General features: G+C 38.0%; 1 protein-coding gene across 3 annotated transcripts in view; it reads left to right on the top strand.

Moving 5' to 3' along the window:
* LOC123531281 (oxidoreductase NAD-binding domain-containing protein 1-like) overlaps positions 1-22,743 on the top strand; it is a 96,541-nt gene that overhangs the window by 46,596 nt on the left and 27,202 nt on the right. For all 3 annotated transcript variants that reach the window (XM_045312104.2, XM_045312103.2, XM_053517505.1), the window contains 2 exons: positions 6,637-6,743; positions 13,633-13,774. In XM_045312104.2, coding sequence (XP_045168039.2) covers positions 6,637-6,743; positions 13,633-13,774 — 249 coding nt within the window. The remainder of the gene's footprint in view (positions 1-6,636; positions 6,744-13,632; positions 13,775-22,743) is intronic.

Raw genomic sequence — 22,743 nt, 5'->3', positions numbered from 1 at the left:
TTGATTTTTGCTTACTACTGATTTTTTTCAGATCCAGCAGGTGCAGCCGATTTCCACTAGTTGCCACTTATTTTCCACCTATTGCCAGCTATTTGGTGGCATTTAGTGGAAAATAGGACTGCCACCATAGTGGCGTTTTTGTTTCCACTCAAGAGGCCACGTTTTTTTGTCCAGTCTCAATGAAAGTTGGTCAGAATGTCTCCATGAAATCACTAGGTAAAACATGTTTACACTGTTATGGTGTGTTACTCAGGTGAGTGACATAGGGCCATCTTGGCCTTCTTGTTTATTCTGTTATCATTATACTTGGTCAGAATTTTTAGCTCGACTATTCAAAGAATAGTCTAGCTATTCTTCTCACCCTGGCGTCGGCGTCGGTGCCACAACCCTTATGGTGGCGTTTTAGTGGTAATTTGTTTAAATACTCCACTTACTGCCACCATGAAGGTGGCAATTGGTGGAAATAAGTGGCAAACATGTTTTCCACCATAATGGTGGCATAATGGTGTAAAACTGTCTAAATACTCCACTTATTGCCACCTAAAGGTGTACACAAGTGGGAAAAGGTGGAATTTAGTGGAAAACAGGTATGCCACTGTCTGTTCATTTTTTCACCATTTTGGTGGCATTTTAGGTGGAACATTGTCTAAATACTCCACCATTGAAAAGGGTGGCATTATAGTGGCAAATCTAGAGACAGCGGGGGGGGGGGGGGGGCTAATACAGAAAAAGAGCAAACCTTTTTATTAACACTGATTATCAGCAAACTATGAGCGGCATAAAACTTTTCTTTTGTTTACATGTGTTACACTAACATGCAGACGAATACCAGTAATGGTCATCACTACTAACTTAAACGCTGATGAATATCGGTGTAGATACTGGTCCAGAATGGGTTAAAAATGGCGGAGATTCGTTTATATTGCTGTCAGAAGGATTCAGCATCGAAACACACGAACAGCCGATACATGCGTGCGATTGGTCGTGCATTAGGCAAGAACTCAGCACAATCAACCAAAATTATGAGGGAATCGCACGTCCTAGATGCAACGTTGCTTAAAGGGCCAGAATTTGCTATTTTGGCTTTTGCAGCCATATTGAGACTTCATTTATGGTTTGATTTGATACAAACTTGCAAAATATCTTCAACAACAATTAATTTTTGATTCCATGATGAATCTGTCAGATCCAGTCATAGGTTCCGGAGTTACGGCCCCTGATTGACCCCTGAAAGAGTCAAAATATGTTAATTTTTTCCTTGTGAACACGATAGTGACATTTTATATTAGATTTTACCCACACTGACACACAACTTAGGTCACAATAAGATCTTGGTTCCTTTCGAAAACCAGCTAGATTCCTTCATGGATGCTAGAGTTACTGCCCCTGAAAGGTGCAAAAATTTCTATTTTTGCTCTCAGCAATATAGAGGTTTCATTTATGCTTTGATTTGATACAAACTCGCACAGAATGATTATCTTGCCTGGATCGAAACTGGGTCATGTTGGATAAAAAACTAGGTCATCAGGTCAAATCAAAGGTTAATGACCCTAACTTCATGAAACTTGGTCAGAATGTTTATCTTGATGATTTCTAGGCCAAGTTCAAAACTGGGTCATATGGTGTCAAAAACTAGGTCACCCAGTCAAATCAAAGGAAAAGCTTTTGGTCAGAATGTTTATCTTGATGGTTCCTAGGCCAAGTTCGAAACTGGGTCATATGGGGTCAAAAACAAGGTCACCCAATCATATCAAAGGAGAAGCTTGTAAACACTCTTGTTCATTTGGTGTGCATGAAACTTGGTCAAAATGTTTTTCTGCATGAAATATCACATGAATTTTTATCTGGGTAATGTGGGATCAAAAACTAGGTCACCAGGTCAAATCAAAGAATAAGCTTGTTTATACTACGTAGGGGGCACATTTTATATTCTATCTTCATAAAACTTGGTCAGAATGTTTGTTATCATTGAAGTCTTGGATGATTTCAGATCATCTAGGTCACTAGGTCAAATTAAAGGAAAAGCTTGTATACACTCTAGAAGTCACTGTTATGCTCCAATCTTCCTGAAACTTTGTCAGAATATTTGTTTTCATGAAATTTTGGCAGTTTTGAATCTGGTTCATGTGGGGTAAAAAAACTAGGTCAATAGGTCAAATCAAAGAAAATGCTTGTTTCCACTCAAGAGGCCACGTTTTTTTGTCCAGTCTCAATGAAAGTTGGTCAGAATGTCTCCATGAAATCACTAGGTAAAACATGTTTACACTGTTATGGTGTGTTACTCAGGTGAGTGATATAGGGCCATCTTGGCCTTCTTGTTTATTCTGTTATCATTATACTTGTTCAGAATTTTTAGCTCGACTATTCAAAGAATAGTCTAGCTATTCTTCTCACCCTGGCGTCGACGTCGGCGTCGGTGTCACACCTTGGTTAAGTTTTTGCATGCAAGTACATACAGCTATCATTTAAAGGCATATAGCTTTGAAACTTATTTATTCTTTTTCTAGGTCAATTACCAACCTCACTGGGTCAAGTTCCATAACTCTAACATGTATTTTGAGCAAATTATGCCCCCTTTTGGACTTAGAAAATTCTGGTTAAAGTTTTACATGCAAGTTACTATCTCCAAAACTAATGCAGATATTGAATTGAAACTTCACATGTGTCTTCGGGGTTATAAAACTAGTTGATAGTACCAAGTCCCATAACTCTGACCTTCATTTTGGCCAAATTATGCCCCCTTTTGGACTTAAAAAATTCTGGTTAAAGTTTTGCGTGCAAGTACATACAGCTATTACTAAAAGGCATATAGATTTGAAACTTATTTTTTCTTTTTCTAGATCAATTACCTACCTCTCTGGGTCGAGTCCCATAACTCTGACATGTATTTTAGCCAAATTATGCCCCCTTTTGGACTTAGAAAATTGTGGTTAAAGTTTTGCGTGCAAGTACATACAGCTATTACTAAAAGGCATAGATTTGAAACTTATTTTTTCTTTTTCTAGATCAATTACCTACCTCACTGGGTCAAGTCCCATAACTCTGACATGTATTTTGAGCAAATTTATGCCCCCTTTTGGACTTAGAAAATCCTGGTTAAAGTTTTACATGCAAGTTACTATCTCCAAAACTAATGTAGATATTAAATTGAAACTTCACATATGTCTTCAGGGTTATAAAACTAGTTGATAGAATTAAGTTCCATAACTCTGACATGTATTTTGGGCAAATTATGCACCCTTTTGGACTTAGAAAATCCTGGTTAAAGTTTTGCGTGCAAGTACATACAGCTATTACCAAAAGGCATATAGCTTTGAAACTTATTTATTCTTTTTCAAGGTCAGTTACCAACCTCATTGGGAAAAATTCCATAACTCTTAACATGTATTTTGAGCAAATTATGCCCCCTTTTGGACTTAGAAAATTCTGGTTAAAGTTTTACATGCAAGTTACTATCTCCAAAACTAATGCAGATATGGAATTGAAACTTAACATATGTTTCTTCGGGGTTATAAAACTAGTCCCGTAACTCTGATATGCATTTTGGTCAAATTATGTCCCGTTTCAAACTTAAAACTCTTTTGATATTTAACATTTTGGGTAATAATTTCCTGCTTCTGTAACAATATTTCGAATAGTCGAGCTTGGCTGTCTTACGGACAGCTCTTGTTTTATTATAAAGCCTTGGATGATTTTGAATCTGGGTCATGTTGGGCCAAAAACTAGGTTACATTTTCACCTTGTGACATGCCTAGCATAAAAAGTATTTGATATAGATTCATGAAACATTGCATGAGCCTTAATCATGATATGAACTTGTGCACCTCCTATTTATGTCTCCCCCATGGGGGACATGTTGTTTTTGCCCTGTCCATCCGTATGTCACACTTCATTTCCGAGCAATAACTGGAGAACCATTTGATCTAGAACCTTCAAACTTCATAGGTTGGTAGGGCTTATGGAGGAGACGACCCCTATTGTTTTTGGGGTCACTCTGTCAAAGGTCAAGGTCACAGGGGCCTGAACATGGAAAACCATTTCCGATCAGTAGCTCGAGAACAACTTGATCCAGAATGTTGAAACTTAATAGGATGATTGGTAATGCAAAGTAGATGACCCCTATAGATTTTGTGGTCGCTCCGTCGAAGGTCAAGGTCACAGGGACCTGAACATTGAAAACTATTTCAGGTCAGTAACTTGAGAACCACTTGACTCAGAATGTTGAAACTTAATAGGGTGATTGGACATGCAGAGTAGATGACACCTATCGATTTTGGGGTCATTCTGTTAAAGGTCAAGGTCACAGGGGCCTGAACATCGAAAACCGTTTCCAATCAATAACTTGAGAACCTCTCGACCCAGAATGTTGAAACTTCATAGGATGATTGTTCCTGCAGAGTAAATGACCCCTATATGTTTTTGGGTCACTCCTTAAAGTTCAAGGTCACAGGGGCCTGAACATTGATAACCATTTCCGATCAATAACTTGAGAACCTCTTGACCCAGAATGTTGAAACTTCATAGGATGATTGAACATGCAGAGTACATGACCCCTATCGATTTTGGGGTCACTCTGTTAAAGGTCAAGGTCACAGGAGCCTGAACATGGAAAACCATTTCCGATCAATAACTTGAGAACCACTTGACCCAGAATGTTGAAACTTCATAGGATAATTGAACATGCAGAGTAGATGACCCCTATTTATTTTGGGGTCACTTGATCAAAGGTCAAGGTCACAGGAGCCTGAACAGTGACTTGAGAACCACTAGACCAAGAGGGTTGAAACTTAGCGGGATGACTGGACATGCCAAATAGATGATCCCTATTGCAGCCAACCATCAGTGTCTCTTTGACTTTTGTTCCTGACCCCTATTGACTTCTTGCCTATAGGACTTTGCATTGGGGGAGACATGCGCTTTTTTTTACGAAAGCAATTTCTAGTTTTCATCTGAGTCTGCCCCCTATTTTTAGAGTTATGGCCCCTGAAATAGTCAAAAATGCACATTTTCACCTTGTGACGGGTCTAGCTCAAAAAGTGTTCAATATAAATTCATTAAACCTTGCATGAGTCTTTTTCATGATATGAACTAGTGTACCTCCTATTTTTTGACTGTCTCCGCCCCCTATTTTTAGGGTTATGGCCCATGAAAAAGTCAAAAATGCACATTTTCACCTTGTGACACACCTAGCTGAAATAGTGCATGATATGAATGGATGAAAACTTGCATGAGTCTTTATGATGATATAAACTTGTGCACCTCTTGTTTTTTGGCTGACTCCACCACCTATATTTAAAGTTATGACCCCTGAAATAGTTACAAATGCACATTTTCACCTAATTATGTGCCTAGCTCAAAAAGTATTTGATGTAATTTCATGAAACCTTGCCTAAGTCTTTATCATGATATGATCTTGCTCATTTGCCATTCTTCTTGGGAATCTTAGTGCTTATTACAGAGTTATGACCCTTGAAATAGCCAAAATAGTGGATTTTTTGTTTGTGATGCTCATAGCTCAAGAAGTATTTGGCCTAGAATAATGAGTCCTTTTCATAAAATGTTTGTTGAGGCTATTCCCCCTTAAGACTGCAAACATTTGAATTATTGCCCCTTATTTGTGACAAATGTACCAGTGGGGGCACACCCTGTGTCCAACCGGCCATTCTAGTTTCAGTCACGTTCAAATGGGTTGAACTGTATTTGGGACGAACCAACTATAACCACTGGTTCCCTGCTCTATGACTGCGTACCAGTCGATAAACATGGCTTCCAGAAAGTGTGTATTCAACAAGAAGTGGCTAATTTTTTATCCCTGGGTGATGGACATGGATGATAAAAGAAAGGCTCGGTGCCGTTTATGTGTAAAAGACATAAACGTTTGCAGCATGGGGGATTCAGCTTGGAAATCTCATGCAAAGAGCGACAAACATCTGAAAAATGCAGCGGCTTCAGCTGGAACAATGTCAAAATACTTTTGACATTGTCATGGTGTTGTAACGCCTCAAAATTGTTCATACAAATCAAATTTCCGTGTTGAAGAAATATTCCAGAAGATATTACCTGACAGTGAAATTGTGAAGAAATTTAGTTGTGGAGAATGAAAAACCTTGTACATTTGTATGCTTGGTTTAGCGGACTATTTCCATCAGTTAACATGGCACTGTAAAGTTTTCTTTTGCCGCTGGTGAAAAGTGCTTAAAATCAAAATAAAATGCTTAAAAAGTGCTTAAATTTTGCCACTCAAAGTCTGTACGAGGCCACATTTTTTTTATCCAATCTTAATGAAAATTGGTCAGACTGTCTCCATGAAATCATTAGGTCAAACATGTTTACACTGCTATATGTGTTACTCAGGTGAGCGACCTAAGACCCCCCCCCCCCCCCCCCCCCACACACACACACACACACAGAGCTCACCTGAGTGCAAAGTCCTCAAGGTGAGTTATTGTGACCAGTCATTGTCCAGAGTCCATCTGAGTGCGTCATCCGTCAACATTTGCCTTGTGAACACTCTAACGGCCACAGTTGTGACCCATTCTTTATGAAACTTGGTCAGAATGTTTACTGTAGCAGCATATCCTTGATATATTTTATATAATACCTTCTGAATATGCAGAAATGTGTTGCAATTTTCAGATAGTTTCCTTGGCAACAGTTGTAGGTTTGAGAGATGAAACAAAGACAGTGAAGTCAGTAACTTTAAAGGTAGAAGACAGGAGACTCATCTTCAAAGCAGGACAATGGTAGGTAAAAAAATTGAAGGTAAAATCTTTTTGAAACAACACAAACTTTGTAGAGCTTGCAAACCTGTTGAGCAATCAGATTTTTAAAAACAGTTTAAATCAGTGATACAGTAAACTCGTCAATTTTCTGTTACTCACTTACAGCCGGATGAACTAACATGATTGCAATAAAGTACCTTTCTAAGGGACACACTGCAAAGCCTATATACTGCATTGAAAAGGCTCTTAGTCCTCTCTTTAGTGCAGTAAAAACACAGTTAAATCTTGCTAGCCTTTGTCAAGCTGAGTGCAGTAAAAACACAGTTAAATCTTGCCAGCCTTTGTCAAGCTGAGTGCAGTAAAAACACAGTTAAATCTTGCCAGCCTTTGTCAAGCTGAGTGCAGTAAAAACACAGTTAAATCCTGCCAGCCTTTGTCAAGCTGATATTCAGAACATTAAAAGTCCTTAAAGTTATTCTCACAGTTAAGATGGAAATCTAGAATGTCTTACAGTTCGACATAAATCTCATGTTTAACTTTGACATATTGAATAAGTGTAAAATCCCATTTTACAGTCATAAATAGACTTTAAGATATTCAAAGGAAGTAATCAATACAGTCAACCTTGTGTTAAGAGACCACCCAAGGGTCTGTCTTAAGACAACGGTCTCTTAGGACAAAGAACTTAAATCGAACATATATTGGACTTAATTTTCGCTGATGTGGTGTATATAGGAGACACAAAGATGCGATGTAAATACATGTTGTTCGTATCAGTTTAATTGTTTAAAACTCTTATTTGATGAAAGTATTTAAAAATAAAGATTAGAATATGCATGAAATATTTACAAACATTAATAAAGGTAAAGTGTGTTTTTACTCATTAAAATCAACTGAATTTCACCTTTTCTATTTATGATGATTGAATTGCATTACACAATGTTCAGTTTTTAGCTCACCTGAGCACTAAGTGCTCAAGGTGAGCTTTTGTGATCGCCCTGTCTGTTGTCGTCCGTCAATTTAACTGTTAACACTCTAAAGGTCACAATTTTGGCCTAATCATAATGAAACTTGGTCAGAATGTTACCCTCAATAAAATCTTGGACGAGTTTGATATTGGGTCAACTGGGGTCAAAAACTGTGTCATCAGGTCAAATCGAGGGAAAAGCTTGTTAACACTCTAGAGGTCACAATGTTAGCCCAATCTTAATGAAATGTGGTCAAAATGTTGCCCTCTATAAAATCTTGGACACGTTTGATATTGGGTCATCTGGGATTAAAAACTAGATCACCAGGTCAAATCAAAGAAAAAGCTTGTTAACTCTATAAAGGTCACAATTTTGGCCCAGTCTTAATGAAACTTGGTCAAAATGTTACCCTTTATAAAATCTTGGACTAATGCGATATTGGGTCATCTGGGGTCAAAAACTAGGTCACTAGGTCAAATCAAAGAAGAAGCTTGTTAACTCTATAGAGGTCACAATTTTGGCACAATCTTAATGAAACTTGGTCAGAGTGTTACACTCGATAAAATCTTGGACGGTAGATATTGGGTCATCTGGGGTCAAAAACTAGGTCACCAGGTCAAATCAAAGTAAAAGTTTTTTAACATTGTAGAGGCCACATTTAAGACTATATCTTTATGAAACTTGGTCAGAATGTTAATTTAGATGATCTCAAGGTCCAGTTTGAATCTGGGTCATGTGTGTTCAAAAACTAGGTCACCAGGTCAAATCAAAGGAAAAGCTAGTTAACACTGTAGAGGCCACATTTATGACCATATCTTAATGAAAATTGATCAGAATGTTAATCTTGATGATCTATAAGTCAAGTTCAAATCTAGGTTAGATGGGATCAAAAACTAGGTCAAAAAGTCAAATCAAAGGAAAAGCTTGTTAACACTCTAGAGGCCACATTTATGACTGTATCTTCATGAAACTTAGTCAGAATATTAATCTTGATGATCTTTAGGTCAAGTACGAATCGGAGTCATGTGGGTTCAAAAACAAGGTTACGGGGTCAAATTGAAGGAAAAGCTTGTTAACACTCTAGAGGTCACAATTTTGGACCAATTTTAATGAAACTTGGTCAGAATGTTAGCCTCTATAAAATCTTGAACAAGTTTGATATTGGGTCATCTGGGTCAAAAACTAGGTCACCAGGTCAGATCAAAGGATAAGCTTGTTAACACTAGAGGTCACAAATTTGGCCCAATCTTAATGAAATTTGGTCAAAATGTTGCCCTCTATAAAATCTTGGACACATTTGATATTGGGTCATCTGGGATTAAAAACTAGGTCACTGGGTCAAATCAAAGAAAAAGCTTGTTAACTCTATAAAGGTCACAATTTTGGCCCAATCTTAATGAAACTTGGTCAGAATGTTACCCTCTATAAAATCTTGGAGGATTAAGATATTGGGTCATCTGGTATCAAAAACTAGGTCACCAGGTCAAATCAAAGGAAAAGCTAGTTAACACTGCTGAGACCACATTTATGACCATATCTTAATGAAACTTGATCAGAATGTTAATCTTGATGATCTATAGGTCAAGTTCAAATCTAGGTCATGTGGGGTCAGAAACTAGGTCACAAAATCAAATCAACGGAAAAGCTTTTAAACACTAGAGGCCACATTTATGACTGTATCCTCATGAAACTTAGTCAGAATATTAATCTTGATGATCTTAGATAGCCTTGATAAGATCTAGGTCAAGATTGAATATGGGTCATCTGGGTTTAAAAACTAGGTCAAATCAAAGAAAAACCTTGTGTATGCAATAGAGACTGTATTTTTCAATTGATCTTCATGAAATTTGGTCAGAATGATAGCCTTGATGAAGCTAGGTCAGGTTCGAATATTTGTCATATAGGGTCAGAAACTAGGTCACTAGGTCAGATCAAAGAAAATACTTGTTTTTGCTCCAATTTTAATGATAATTGGTCAGAATATTTTTTTCTATGAAATCACTAGGTCAAACATGTTTACACTGTTATGGTGTATTATGTTGTGTTTCTCAGGTGAGCGACCTAAGGTCATCTTGGCCCTCTTGTTGTTATTTGCCGTTTTGCACTAAAAAGTGTAGTGGTTTTCATTTACCGTCTATTATTCCATAGAGTCGGAGCAAAGCCCCGACCCAAAAATAGCACAATACACACCTGTTTGCAGAATGTTATCAGTGTGTGACCTTGTTAAGAGTGATAAATTAGGTCAGGCACAGTGCATGCAGTGTGTAATTAGGGATTTAGTTTGAAACAGGAAACCATTAGCTTGGAATTTTGGATTTCTGGGAGAAATTATTGATTTCCATATGTTTGGGAAATGGACCAAAAATCTGTGTCTCCCAGAAGATCCGGAGAAAACTTGACATGTATGATATTTACAGAAGGGCGGTGTCAAAAATAAGGTCTCTAGGTCAGATAAATGGAAAAGCTTGTATACACTCTAGAGGCCCCTTTTTTGCCCCTATCTTTCCAAAACAATGTCAGAATGTTTGTTTTCAAGAAATTTTGGACAAGTTCTAATCTGAGTCTTGTGGGGTAAAATACAAGGTCACTAGGTCAAATCAAAGAAAATAGAGACCACACTTTCTGGTTCAATCTTAATGAAAATTGGTCAGAATATTTTTCTCCATGAAATCACTAGGTAAAACATGTTTACACAGTTATGATGTGTTACTCAGGTGTGCGACCTAAGATGGCCTCTAGTCATTATACCAGATTTATATAGCTAAACACATTCATATATATATATATCAAACACAGCCACACAGGGAGTGAAATTCATCTTCTAGTAGTAGAGACACAGAACAATCTGACTAGAGGGACAGTGTGAGATAAATCCCCCAGAACAGACCAAGAGAAGTCCTTTTTAGATACAGACTTGTCTGGCTAACTTAACATAGCTCTTTGTGAATAGACAGTCTCGTTCTTTAACGTGCCTTGTACATAGCACAGCGAAGCCATCTTTCTTGGGAAGAACCAGTACAGGCCTCTAAGTTAAGTGGGAGACACTTAAGAGCATCTCAGAAATTTCCAGCCTGGACCGGGATTCGGACCACATACCTCTGGATTGACAGTCAAGCGTGTTACCACTAGACCACCGTCCCACCTGTACAGTACATGTATACAAAATTTATTTAAAAGCCTGTATTTGTTTCATTGCTTTCTTATCGGTAATGTTTTTGTTGTTTTTTTTAATTTACACTTCTATAACTGATTATCTTATAACTAAAATTCTAATATGCTTGCCTCTGTTAAAACACTCTTACGGTAGAATGACGTGACGTTTACGTGCAATGACGTCAAAGTTTTTGTTACACCCGACGTAAAACCACCCATTGTGCAAAAATAGTGTAAAAGCACTCTTGCTATAAATTATTTCTTAACTAGGAAGTTATTCAGGTTATGTATATTAATTTTGAATGATCTCCCTCAGTCATTTAAAAAGAGAAAATAACCATATTATTATGTCTCCCCCAGGAGACATATTGTTTTTGCCCTGTCCGTCCTTCCGTCTGTACGTCACACTTCATTTCCGAGCAATAACTGGAGAACCATTTGACCTAGAACCTTCAAACTTCATAGGGTTGTAGGGCTGCTGGAGTAGACGACCCCTATTGATTTTGGGGTCACTCCGTCAAAGGTCAAGGTCACAGGGGCCTGAACATTGAAAACCATTTCTGATCAATAACTAGAGAACCACTTCACCCAGAATGTTGAAACTTCATAGGATGATTGGTCATGAAAAGTAGATGACCCCTATTGATTTTGGGGTCACTCTGTCAAAGGTCAAGGTCACAGGGGCCTGAACATTGAAAACCATTTCCGATCAATAACTACAGAACCACTTGTCCCAGAATGTTGAAACTTCGTAGGATGATTGGTCATGAAGAGTAGATGACCCGTATCGATTTTGGGGTCACTCCATCAAAGGTCAAGGTCACAGGGGCCTGAACATGGAAAACCATTTCCAATCAATAACTAGAGAACCACTTGACCCAGAATGTTGAAACTTCATAGGATGATTGTACATGCAAAGTAGATGACCCCTATCGATTTTGGGGTCACTCCGTTAAAGGTCAAGGTCACAGGGGCCTGAACATTGAAAACCATTTCTGGTCAGTAACTTGAGAACCACTTGACCCAGAATGATGAAACTTAATAGGATGATTGGTCATGCAGAGAAGATGACCCTTAACGATTTTAGGGTCACTCTGTGAAAGGTCAAGGCCACAGGGGCCGGAACATGGAAAACCATTTCCAATCAATAACTTGAGAACCTCTCGACCCAGAATGTTGAAACTTCATGGGATCATTGTTCATGCAGAGTAAATGACCCCTATTGTTTTTGGGGTCACTCCGTTAAAGGTCAAGGTCACAGAGGCCTGAACATTGATAACCAGTTCCGATCAATAATTTGAGAACCACTTGACCCAGAATGTTGAAACTTCATAGGATGATTGAACATGCAGAGTAGATGACCCCTATTGATTTTGGGGTCAGTCTATTAAAGGTCAAGGTCACAGTGGCCTGTTCATGTAAAATCATTTTGATACGCCCGTTTGAAAAACGGGACGTATTATGGGAACGCCCCTGCCGGGCGGGCGGCGTCCACAGACTTTGTCCGGAGCATATCTTCTACATGCATGAAGGGATTTTGATGAAACTTGGCACAGTTGTTCACCATCATGAGACGGAGTGTCATGCGCAAGAACCAGGTCCCTAGGTCTAAGGTCAAGGTCACACTTAGAGGTCAAAGGTCAAATTCAAGAATGTCTTTGTCCGGAGCATATCTTCTTCATGCATAGAGGGATTTTGATGAAAGTTGGCACAATTGTTCATCATCATGAGAAGGAGTGTCATGCGCAAGAACCAGGTCCCTAGGTCTAAGGTCAAGGTCACACTTAGAGGTCAAAGGATGCAAGAATGAAAACTTTGTCCGGAGCATTTCTTCTTCATGCATAGAGGGATTTTGATATAACTTGGCACAAATGTTCACCACCATGAGGTGGAGTGTCATGCGCAAGAACCAGGTCCCTAGGTCTAAGGTCAAGGTCACACTTAGAGGTCAAAGGATACAAGAATGAAAACCTTGTCCGGAACATTTCTTCTTCATACATAGAGGGATTTTGATATAACTTTGCACAAATGTTCACCACCACGAGACGTAGTGTCATGCGCAAGAACCAGGTCCCTAGGTCTAAGGTCAAGGTCACACTTAGAGGCCAAAGGTCAGATACAAGAATGACTTTGTCCGAAGCATTTCTTCATGCATGGAGGGATTTTGATGTAACTTCCCTTAGTTGTTACTATAAATAAGTTATATAGTAACTTTTTTATAATTGACCGTAGGGAAAAACCAAGACCACTTTTCTGTGGTACAACATAGATGTTACTTTCCAATTTTAGGTGTATTTTAAGGTATCTCTACCTGGTAAGGAGTTTTTTTTGTGGACTTAGAAAAACAAAACACTTACAGTTATTACTATACAACCACAAAATTAAAATTCCATTTGCAAATACAGGTGCTAGAGTAAAGAAATTTGCTGTGACGGGCGTATATTGTGACATTCATGCACTCTTGTTTGGAAATAACTTGAGAACCACTTGACCTACAATGTTGAAACTTAATAGGATGATTGGACATGCAGAGTAGATGACCCCTATTTATTTTGAGGTCACTTGATCAAAGGTCTAGATCACAGGAGCCTGAACAGTGACTTGAGAACCACCAGGCCAAGAGTGTTGAAATTTAGCGGGATGACTGGACATGCCAAGTAGATGATCCCTATTGCAGCCAACCATCAGTGTCTCTTTGACTTTCGCTCCTGACCCCTATTGACTTCTTGCCATTTTAGCATTTTCTAGTTTAAATATGTTTTGAATAAAACAAGAAAGCTATATTGCAGGATAGATATGTTTATTCCTGGTGTGGAGACTGTTGGTGGCTTCTCTATGTGTAGTTCACCTTCTAAACTACTGAAAGAACAATGTATGGACCTAGCAGTAAAATATAGCAAACACCCTCCTGCTCACTGGATACATACACAGGTAAATTAAATCTGAGATATAAGTAATACTTTGATATATGGAGGTGTTTCCTTCATCAAAGATCTATGAAATAAAACAGAGATCTGAGATTCTTGTAGAACATCTAAAATAAAGGAAGTCATAATCTGATGACAGCCAGATGGCAGTATTGTTTGCCGGTACCTGACTATGAATGAAATGCGCCAATAGTGACGTAATAAAGCTGTGACGTCACCAATGGCCAAAAAAAATCGATAATGTAGGTCAGTGGGTGACATTCTTCAGGAACTTCGAAGTGCTCATGACCTGACATAACGTGTTTTTCACAAGACAAACACAAAAATAAATTTGCTATTTAGAATTTTTTTCTTTCCGCCATTAAATCATCATTATGCTTGCAACCATGTCTGAAAGATTGAAGTACCTAAATTACCCTGATTTTTAATAGTGGCTGCTTGTGACTCTGTGGATGGACCGTCAGGGGAGGTAACTAGAGTCATGGATTGGGACTACTGTTATATCAGTTAGGAAAAATACCTAAAAAATTATCAGATCATATTTTCCAGACTGTTAGTTATAATTACCTGATGGTCCAAAGTGATTAGGGGTCAACTGTGACCTTGACCTACTGACCTACTTTCTTGTTTATTAAGATACAGCCTTGAAATTTGGATGACATGTAAAACAGTTTTGCACACTGATTTTAAAACTGACTTTCAGTGACTTTGACTATTTGAAACCTGTAGCTCATATTACTCAGGTGAGCGATCCAGGGTCATCATGACCCTCTTGTTTTGCAGATGTCGGTCGGTCTGTCTGTCAGTCAGTCTGTATGTAGACCAATCCGTTTCCAGATGATAACTCAAGAACGTTTGAGTCTAGGATCATGAAAGTTAATAGGGGGATTAACCAGCAGATGACCCCTATTGATTTTGAGATCAGTAGACCAAAGGTCTTTGTTATTTAGGTATGTTTCAGTGTGAGATCAGTAGGTCAAAGGTCAAGGTTACAGTGACCAACAGTTTAACAGTTTCCGGATGATAACTTCTTAAGCTTAAGCTTAGGATCATGAAAATTGACTGGAAGGGTGGTCATGACCAGCAGATGACCCCTATTGATTTTGAGGTCAGTAGACCAAAGGTCTTTGTTATTTAGGTATGTTTCAGTGTGATTCCCTCCTTGTTATCCTCCACTTAGGGCAGAGGGATATAGTTCTTGTGATGTCTGTCTTTCCATCTGTCTGTCCAGAGCCATATCTAGGAAGTGGTTTGAAATATTTAAATTAAACTTCATATAGATGTTCGCTACTATAGGGCAGTATGGTCCATCATGTTTCAGTCAGATTGCCCAAGTAACACCAGAGTTACGGCCCTTAGCACTTTCTATTGTTAACAAGCAAATTTGATAAATTGGTATCCCCCGCCGAATGGGTTTGTGGTGAGGAATGGCAAAGAAGTATGTCCAGCAAAAAGTCAACGATGTTACTAAGAAGCAGATAATTCCATTACATTTGAATTTAAAAGGACAGATGTCCTTAAGAGAGACCGGGTGTGGGTACACAACTTCGCATGTTGATAATAAATGTTCATGGAATAAAAAGGAAAGAAGTTTAATGAAATTCTACCAATTGGTTAATTTGTTATCCCCCGACGAAAGTCGGAGGGATATAGTTTTGGCGTTGTCCGTCCGTCCGTCCGGAGCCATATCTAGGAAATGGTTGGGAATATTTATTTAAAACTTTATATACGTGTTCACCACTATGAGTTCTTGCGGCCCATCAAGTTTCGGTCAGATTGCCCAAGTAACACCAGAGTTATGGCCCTTAGAAGTTTCTAGTGTTAACTATATAGGGTACTATAAATATGGCAGTTTCTGCATCATAACTTTTGATATATTTGACCTTGAACTATGAAACTTAACAGAATTTAGAGCACTCTAATGTGGTTGTGCACACACAATTTCGTATGGATTTCTTTTGTAACTGCAAAGTTATTGCCCTTTAATTGTCTAAAAATCCACATATTTGTACATAACAAACTTGCCATTTGGCAGAATTTCATTAAATTTCTTTCATTCTTTTCTGTGAACATTTATTATAAACATGTGAAGTTGCGCACCCACACCTGGTTGCCCACTTGCCTTGGTCACCCGGGGTCTAAATTAACCCCGCCCCAGGGGTCACTTGATTTTACATAGGAAAATCTTTAAAAATCTTCTTCTCAAAAACCAGAAGCCCTAGAGCTTCAGGGGTCACTTGATTTTACATAGGAAAATCTTCAAAAAATTTCTAAAAATAAACCAGAAGGCCTAGATCTTAGGTATTTGACATGTAGCATTGCCTAATAGACTTATACAAAATTTGTTCAAATCATGACCCCCAGGGTCAAAATGACCCCACCCCATGGGGTTACTTCATTGTACATAGAAAAATCTTCAAAATTTTCTAAAAATAAACCAGAAGGCCTAGAGCTTAGATATTTCACATGTATCATTGCCTAGTAGACCTCTACAAAATTTGTTCAAATCATGACCCCTGGGTTCAAAATTGACCCTGCCCCAGGGGTCACTTGATTTTACTTAGGAAAATCATTAAAAATTTTCTTAAAATAAACCAGAAGGCCTAGAGCTTAGATATTTCATGTGTAGCATTGCCTAGTGGACCTCTACAAAATTTGTTCAAATCATGACACCCGGGGTCAAAATTGACCCCGCTCCAGGGGTCACTTGATTTTACATAGGAAAATCTTCAAAAAATTTCTAAAAATAAACTAGAAGGCCTAGATCTTAGATATTTGACATGTAGCATTGCCTAGTAGACTTCTACAAAATTTGTTCAAATCATGACACCCGGGGTAAAATTGACCCCGCCCCATGGGGTTACTTGATTGTACATAGAAAAATCTTCAAAATTTTCTAAAAATAAACCAGAAGGCCTAGAGCTTAGATATTTGACATGTAGCATTGCCTAGTGGACCTCTACAAAATTGGTTCAAATCTTGCCCCCCCCCCCCCCCCCCCAGGGTCAAATTGACCCAGCCCCAGGGGTTACTTGATTGTACATAGGGAAATCTTCATTAATTTGCTTAAAATAAACCAGAAGGCCTAGATCTTAGATATTTGATGTGTAACATTTGCTAGTAGACTTCTACAAACTTTGTTCAAATCATGACCCCCGGGGTAAAATTGGCCCCGCACCAGGGGTTACTTGATTGTACATCAGAAAATCTTCAGAATTTTCTAAAAATAAACCAGAAGGCCTAGAGCTTAGATATTTGACATGTAGCATTGCCTAGTGGACCTCTACAAAATTGGTTCAAATCTTGACCCCCCCCCCAGGGTCAAATTGACCCAGCCCCAGGGGTTACTTGATTGTACATAGGGAAATCTTCATAAATTTGCTAAAAATAAACCAGAAGGCCTAGATCTTAGATATTTGATATGTAACATTTCCTAGTAGACTTCTACAAACTTTGTTCAAATCATGATCCCGGGGTAAAATTGGCCCCGCCCCAGGGGTTACTTGATTGTACATCGGAAAATCTTCCAAACAATTTCTAAAAATCATCAGTTTGACATTAGAAACATGTAGCTCATATTACTCTGGTGAGCGATCCAGGGTCATCATGACCCTCTTGTTTTTCATTTTTAATTTTCCATCAATATTTATAATCAACATGTGAAATTTTGTTTCCTCTCCCATTTCCCCGCACCCCAACACCCTTAAAAAATAAATATATGAACATAATTATATATATTTTCATTCCTTTTTATGCCCCCGAAGGGAGGCATATAGTTTTTAACCGTCTGTCGGTCTGTCCGCAATTTTCGTGTCCGGTCCATATCTTTGTCATCGTTGGATGGATTTTCAAATAACTTGGCATGAATGTGTACAACAGTAAGACGACGTGTCGCGCGAAAGACCCAGGTCCGCAGCTCTAAGGTCAAGGTCACACTTAGACGTTAAAGGTCATTTTTCATGATGTGCATTCGTGTCCGGTCCATATCTTTGTCATCGATGGATTGATTTTCAAATAACTTGGCATGATTGTGTACCACAGTAAGACGACGTGTTGCGCGAAAGACCCAGGTCCGTAGCTCACAGGTCAAGGTCACACTTAGACGTTAAAGGTCATTTTTCATGCTGTGCATTCGTGGCCGGTCCATATCTCTGTCATCCATGGATGGATTTTCAAATAACTTGGCATGAATGTGAACCACAGTAAGACGACGTGTCGCACGCAAGACCCAGGTCCGTAGCTCAAAGCTCAAGGTCACACTTAGACGTTAAAGGTCATTTTTCATGATAGTGCATTGATGGGCAAACCGGTCCATATCTTTGTCATTCATGCATGGATTTTAAAATCATTGGGAATGAATGTGTACCACAGTAAGACGTCGTGTCGCACGCAAGACCCAGGTCCGTAGGTCAAAGGTCCTAAACTCTAACATCGGCAATAACTGTTCATTCAAAGTGCCATCGGGGGCATGTGTCATCCTATGGAGACAGCTCTTTTTTTTTTTTTTTTGTTTTTTTAAATGTTCAAACCTTCAACATGTTAAGTTGTGACTGCACAAGCCTTGCCCTCAGTCATGTTCAAGATATCTTACCAGTGTTCTCATAAGGACATCTGTTTTTTTTTTAAGTTCAAATGTTAAACAACAACACCTGGTGCCAAACCACTCAAAGACAATATTTCGTTCCAGTTAAACTTCAAGCACATATTTCAATTAACTGCATTTAATTTTAAAAGCTAAGCTTATTACAGTAAGCATATCCCATTCAAAATAAATTCTTTAGTCAGGATCCAGCCAATTTGGACCTTTAAAAGTCTTCTTGCCTGAAAATGCAATGCCTAGTCTTTTGGTATTAAGTATGTTGCCTTTCCTAGTTTTTCTCTACCAGATTTGTTCAAATTATGTCCCTAGGGGTACCAAGTTTATCTTAGACTTATATAGGAAAAAAAAATTAAAGATCTTGTCTGAAAGTTCAAGGCCTAAACCTTTGATATTTGGTATGTAGCATTGCCTGGCGGATCTCTGACAAGTTTGTTCAAATTATGCCCCAGGGGTAAAAAGAGGTCCTGCCCAGGGGGTCGCTTGCTATAATGATGAGTTATATAGAAAAAAATACTTAAAAAATTATCAGATCATATTTCCTAGACTGTTTAATTATAATTACCTGATGGCCCCAAGCGATTAGGGACCACTTGACTGTGACCTTGACATACTGACCTATTTTTATGTTTTTTAAGATACAGCCTTGAAATTCGGATGACATGTATAGTTTTGCACGCTGATCTTAAAACTGACTCAGTTACCATGAATGTGACCTACTGATCTACCTTCTTAATATTTTAGCATCAGTTTGCCATTTGAAACATGTGGCTCATACTACTCATGTGAGCGATCTAGGGTCATCATGACCCTCTTGTCTATTATATACAAAAATCAGATGAGCGTCAGCATCCGCAAGGCGGTGCTCTTGTTAATAACTGTTTCTTGATTGTTAAAGAACAGTATTGTGACAAATTAAATAACGAAAGTATTAAACCCTTAAAGGTCCAATACTAAGGAAAGTGAACATTTTAATTTCTTTTAAAAAGCACAGAAACTACTTCATTTTATTGGAAAATGAAAGTTGGTATGTAGAAATTCGAAATAAATCGCAGTATATGTACAATTATTTTTCTATGAAGTATGAAGAAAGTTAAAAAGACCTGGGGGGTCATTCTGTCGATTCATTGAAATTTCAACATAATACACATACATTTCTTTGAGTTCCAAAGACCTTCTGTAAATTTTGACCTGCCAATCTTCATTATTTAGTGTCTTGCAGAAGTCTATGCACTGGCTATGAAAAAAATTGCCAACTCACTTTCCCTTAGTAATGGACCTTTAAATTATCAAATGTGTTTTGTAAAGTAAAGGTTTAAGCCTATTGATAACAAATATTCATTGATGGACTACATGCTTTTTGAACAACATAAATAAAGCAGGTCTTCTGTGAAACAATAATATTTTGTGAAAGAAGTTTTAAAGTGACTAACAAGTTCTTAATTTTGTTTTATTCTATGTTCTAAAAATAACCTAAATTTCATTGGCCTTTGAAAATATATTTCATGTTAAATGGTTAGTGGGTTTTCCCCATTAAACATGACTTTCTAAAAATAAAATTAAAGTTTCATACAATTATTTTATTTTTATGGCCCCCTTCGGAGAAGTAGGGGTATATTGTTTTGCAGATGTCGGCAAGTATGTTGGTTGGTCCAGAGACCAATTGGTTTCCGGATAATAACTAAAGAGCACTTGGGCCCAGGATCATGAAAGTTAATAGAGAGGTTAGTAATTACCAGCAGATGACCCCTATTTATTTTGAGGTCAGTAGGTCAAAGGTCAAGGTCACAGTGACCTTTGTCCAATGGAGTCTTCCAAGTTTTGTGCATGCTCAAAACTTTCCATCATATTCAACAGAAAGTATTTGATATAAATTGATGAAACCTTGCATGAGTCTTAATCATGATATGAGCTTGTGTGCCTCCTTTTCAACTGGCTCCACCCCCTATGAGTTGTAGCCCCTGAAAAAAGTAAAAAATGTACATTTTCACATTGTGATGCACCTAGCTCATAAAGTATTTCATATAAATTTATGAAACCTTGCATGAGCCTTTATTGTGATGTGAACTTGCGCACCTCCTATTTTTCGTCTGGCTTCGACCCCTGTTTCCAGAGTTATGGCCCCTGATATAGTAAAAAATCCGCATTTTCACCTTGTGACGCACCTAGTTCAAAAAGTATTTGATATAAATTGATGAAAACATGCATGAGTCTTTATCATGATATAAACTTGCACACCTCTTTGTCCTACAGATACATTCTAGTTGATATTAGATTTTTTAGATTCTTTTTTAAATTTAATACTTTATCACAAGCAAGATCTAATTAGGTCAAGGTCTGCCTCAGGTGAGTGATTTAAGCCTCTTGTGGAGATATTTGACCTTGATGAAATTGAACTGCACATTTAACGCTAATTTTAAGACATTATTTTGAATCATTTAACCTGTTGGATGTTATAATATCCTATTTTATCTTTAGAAAGATAGTTACAGTGCCATTGTAATAAATTTACTCACAGATAGCCATTTATTCATAAAATGGTTTCCTTTTTTGTAAGCCAAATCCAGGCTTTATTAGCTCACCAGAGCACAAAGTGCTCAAGGTGAGCTATTGTGACCAGTCATTGTCTGGCATGCGTCATCCGTCAACATTTGCCTTGTGAACACTCTAGAGACCACATTTTTGACCCAATCTTTATGAAACTTGGTCAGAATGTTTTTCTTGATGATCTCTAAGTCAAGATCGAAACTGGCTCATGTGGGGTCAAAAACTAGGTCACTAGGTCAGATCAAAGGAAAAGCTTGTGAACACTCTAGAGACCACATTTTTGACACAATCTTTATGAAACTTGGTCAGAATGTTAGTCTTGATGATCTCTAGGTCGGGTTCGAAACTGGGTTATGTGGGGTGAAAAACTAGGTCAGTAGGTCAGATCAATGGAAAAGCTTGTGAACACCAGAGACCACATTTTTGACCCAATCTTTATGAAACATGGTCAGAGTGTTTGTCTTGATGATCTCTAGGTCAAGATCGAAACTGGGTCATGTGGGGTCAAAAACTAGGTCAGTAGGTCAGATCATTGGAAAAGCTTGTGAACACTCTAGAGACCACATTTTTGACCCAATCTTCATGAAACATGGTCAGAATGTCTTGATGATCTCTAGGTCAAGTTAGAAACTGGGTCATGTGGGGTCAAAAACTAGGTCACCTGGTCAAATCATAGGAAAAGCTTGTGAACACTTTAGAGGCCACATTTTTGACTCAATCTTTATGGAACTGGGTGAGAATGTTTGTCTTCATCATTTCTAGGTCAAGTATGAATCTGGGTCATGTGGGGTCAAAAACTAGGTCACTAGGCCAGATCAAGGGAAATTCTTTTCAACACTCTAGAGACCACAATTTAAGTTTGAAACTCATGGGAATTAGTCAGAATGTTTGTTTTGATAATCTGTAGGTTTAGTTCGAATCTGGGTCATATGGGGTCAAAAACTAGGTCACTGATCAAATCAGAGGAAAAGCTAGAGGCCAGATCTTTACGAAATTTAGTCAGAATGTTTGTCTTGATGATCTTTAGGTCAAGTTCAACTCTTGGTCATGCGGGGTCAGAAACTAGGTCATTAGGCCAGATCAACTCTGATGAGCGATGTATTGGGCCATCATGGCCCTCTTGTTCTACCTTTTCCGGATAAATGACGTTACACCATCACTTCCAATTTATCAAACGTGCAGAACTACCTTCAAGTGGAGTAATAACAGACATTAATAAAAACTAATAAAACATACATTACTAGGGATCTATGATTACATGGACCATTCAGTGAATAAACAGAATATCTGAAATGTGAAAAATGTCATAAATGTTGTTTAGATGAGATTGCCCAACTTAGTATTTAAAAAGAAAATTTTAATGTATACTTCTGTGATGGATTAAAGGGAGACATTATTTGATTATTACATGTTTGGTAATCTGAAAGTCATGGATTAATGTATTGGACTCGTAATGACATTTTATAATTTCTATATGATTACATATTCTTCATATACAGTTTTGGCATTCTACAACTGATTGTTCGTATGACCAACATTAGCAGCAGGAGAATATTGAAATAGCACAGAGTACAGAATCAAATGTAAATTGCCAAATGTCATTAAAGGTCCAATACTTTAACATGTTGTCTTATATTTATAAAAGCTAAAAAAAGTATCACAAAATTCATATTTTCCCTGACTTGTTTGAGGCTTAGTGGCCAATTAGTTAATGTTGGTGAATATTTTTCGATACATTTGTCGTACGTCGCACGCTATTTTACACATAGGCGATTTCGAGATACATGTTGATGTGCATGCAGCTATTTAAATTATGAGTAACTGACGTC

Source organism: Mercenaria mercenaria, chromosome 11 (genome assembly GCF_021730395.1).
Source record: "Mercenaria mercenaria strain notata chromosome 11, MADL_Memer_1, whole genome shotgun sequence".
NCBI classification, from domain to species: Eukaryota; Metazoa; Mollusca; class Bivalvia; order Venerida; family Veneridae; genus Mercenaria; species Mercenaria mercenaria.
Note: the sequence above shows the minus strand (reverse complement) of the source record. Positions and strands in the feature narration are given on the sequence as shown.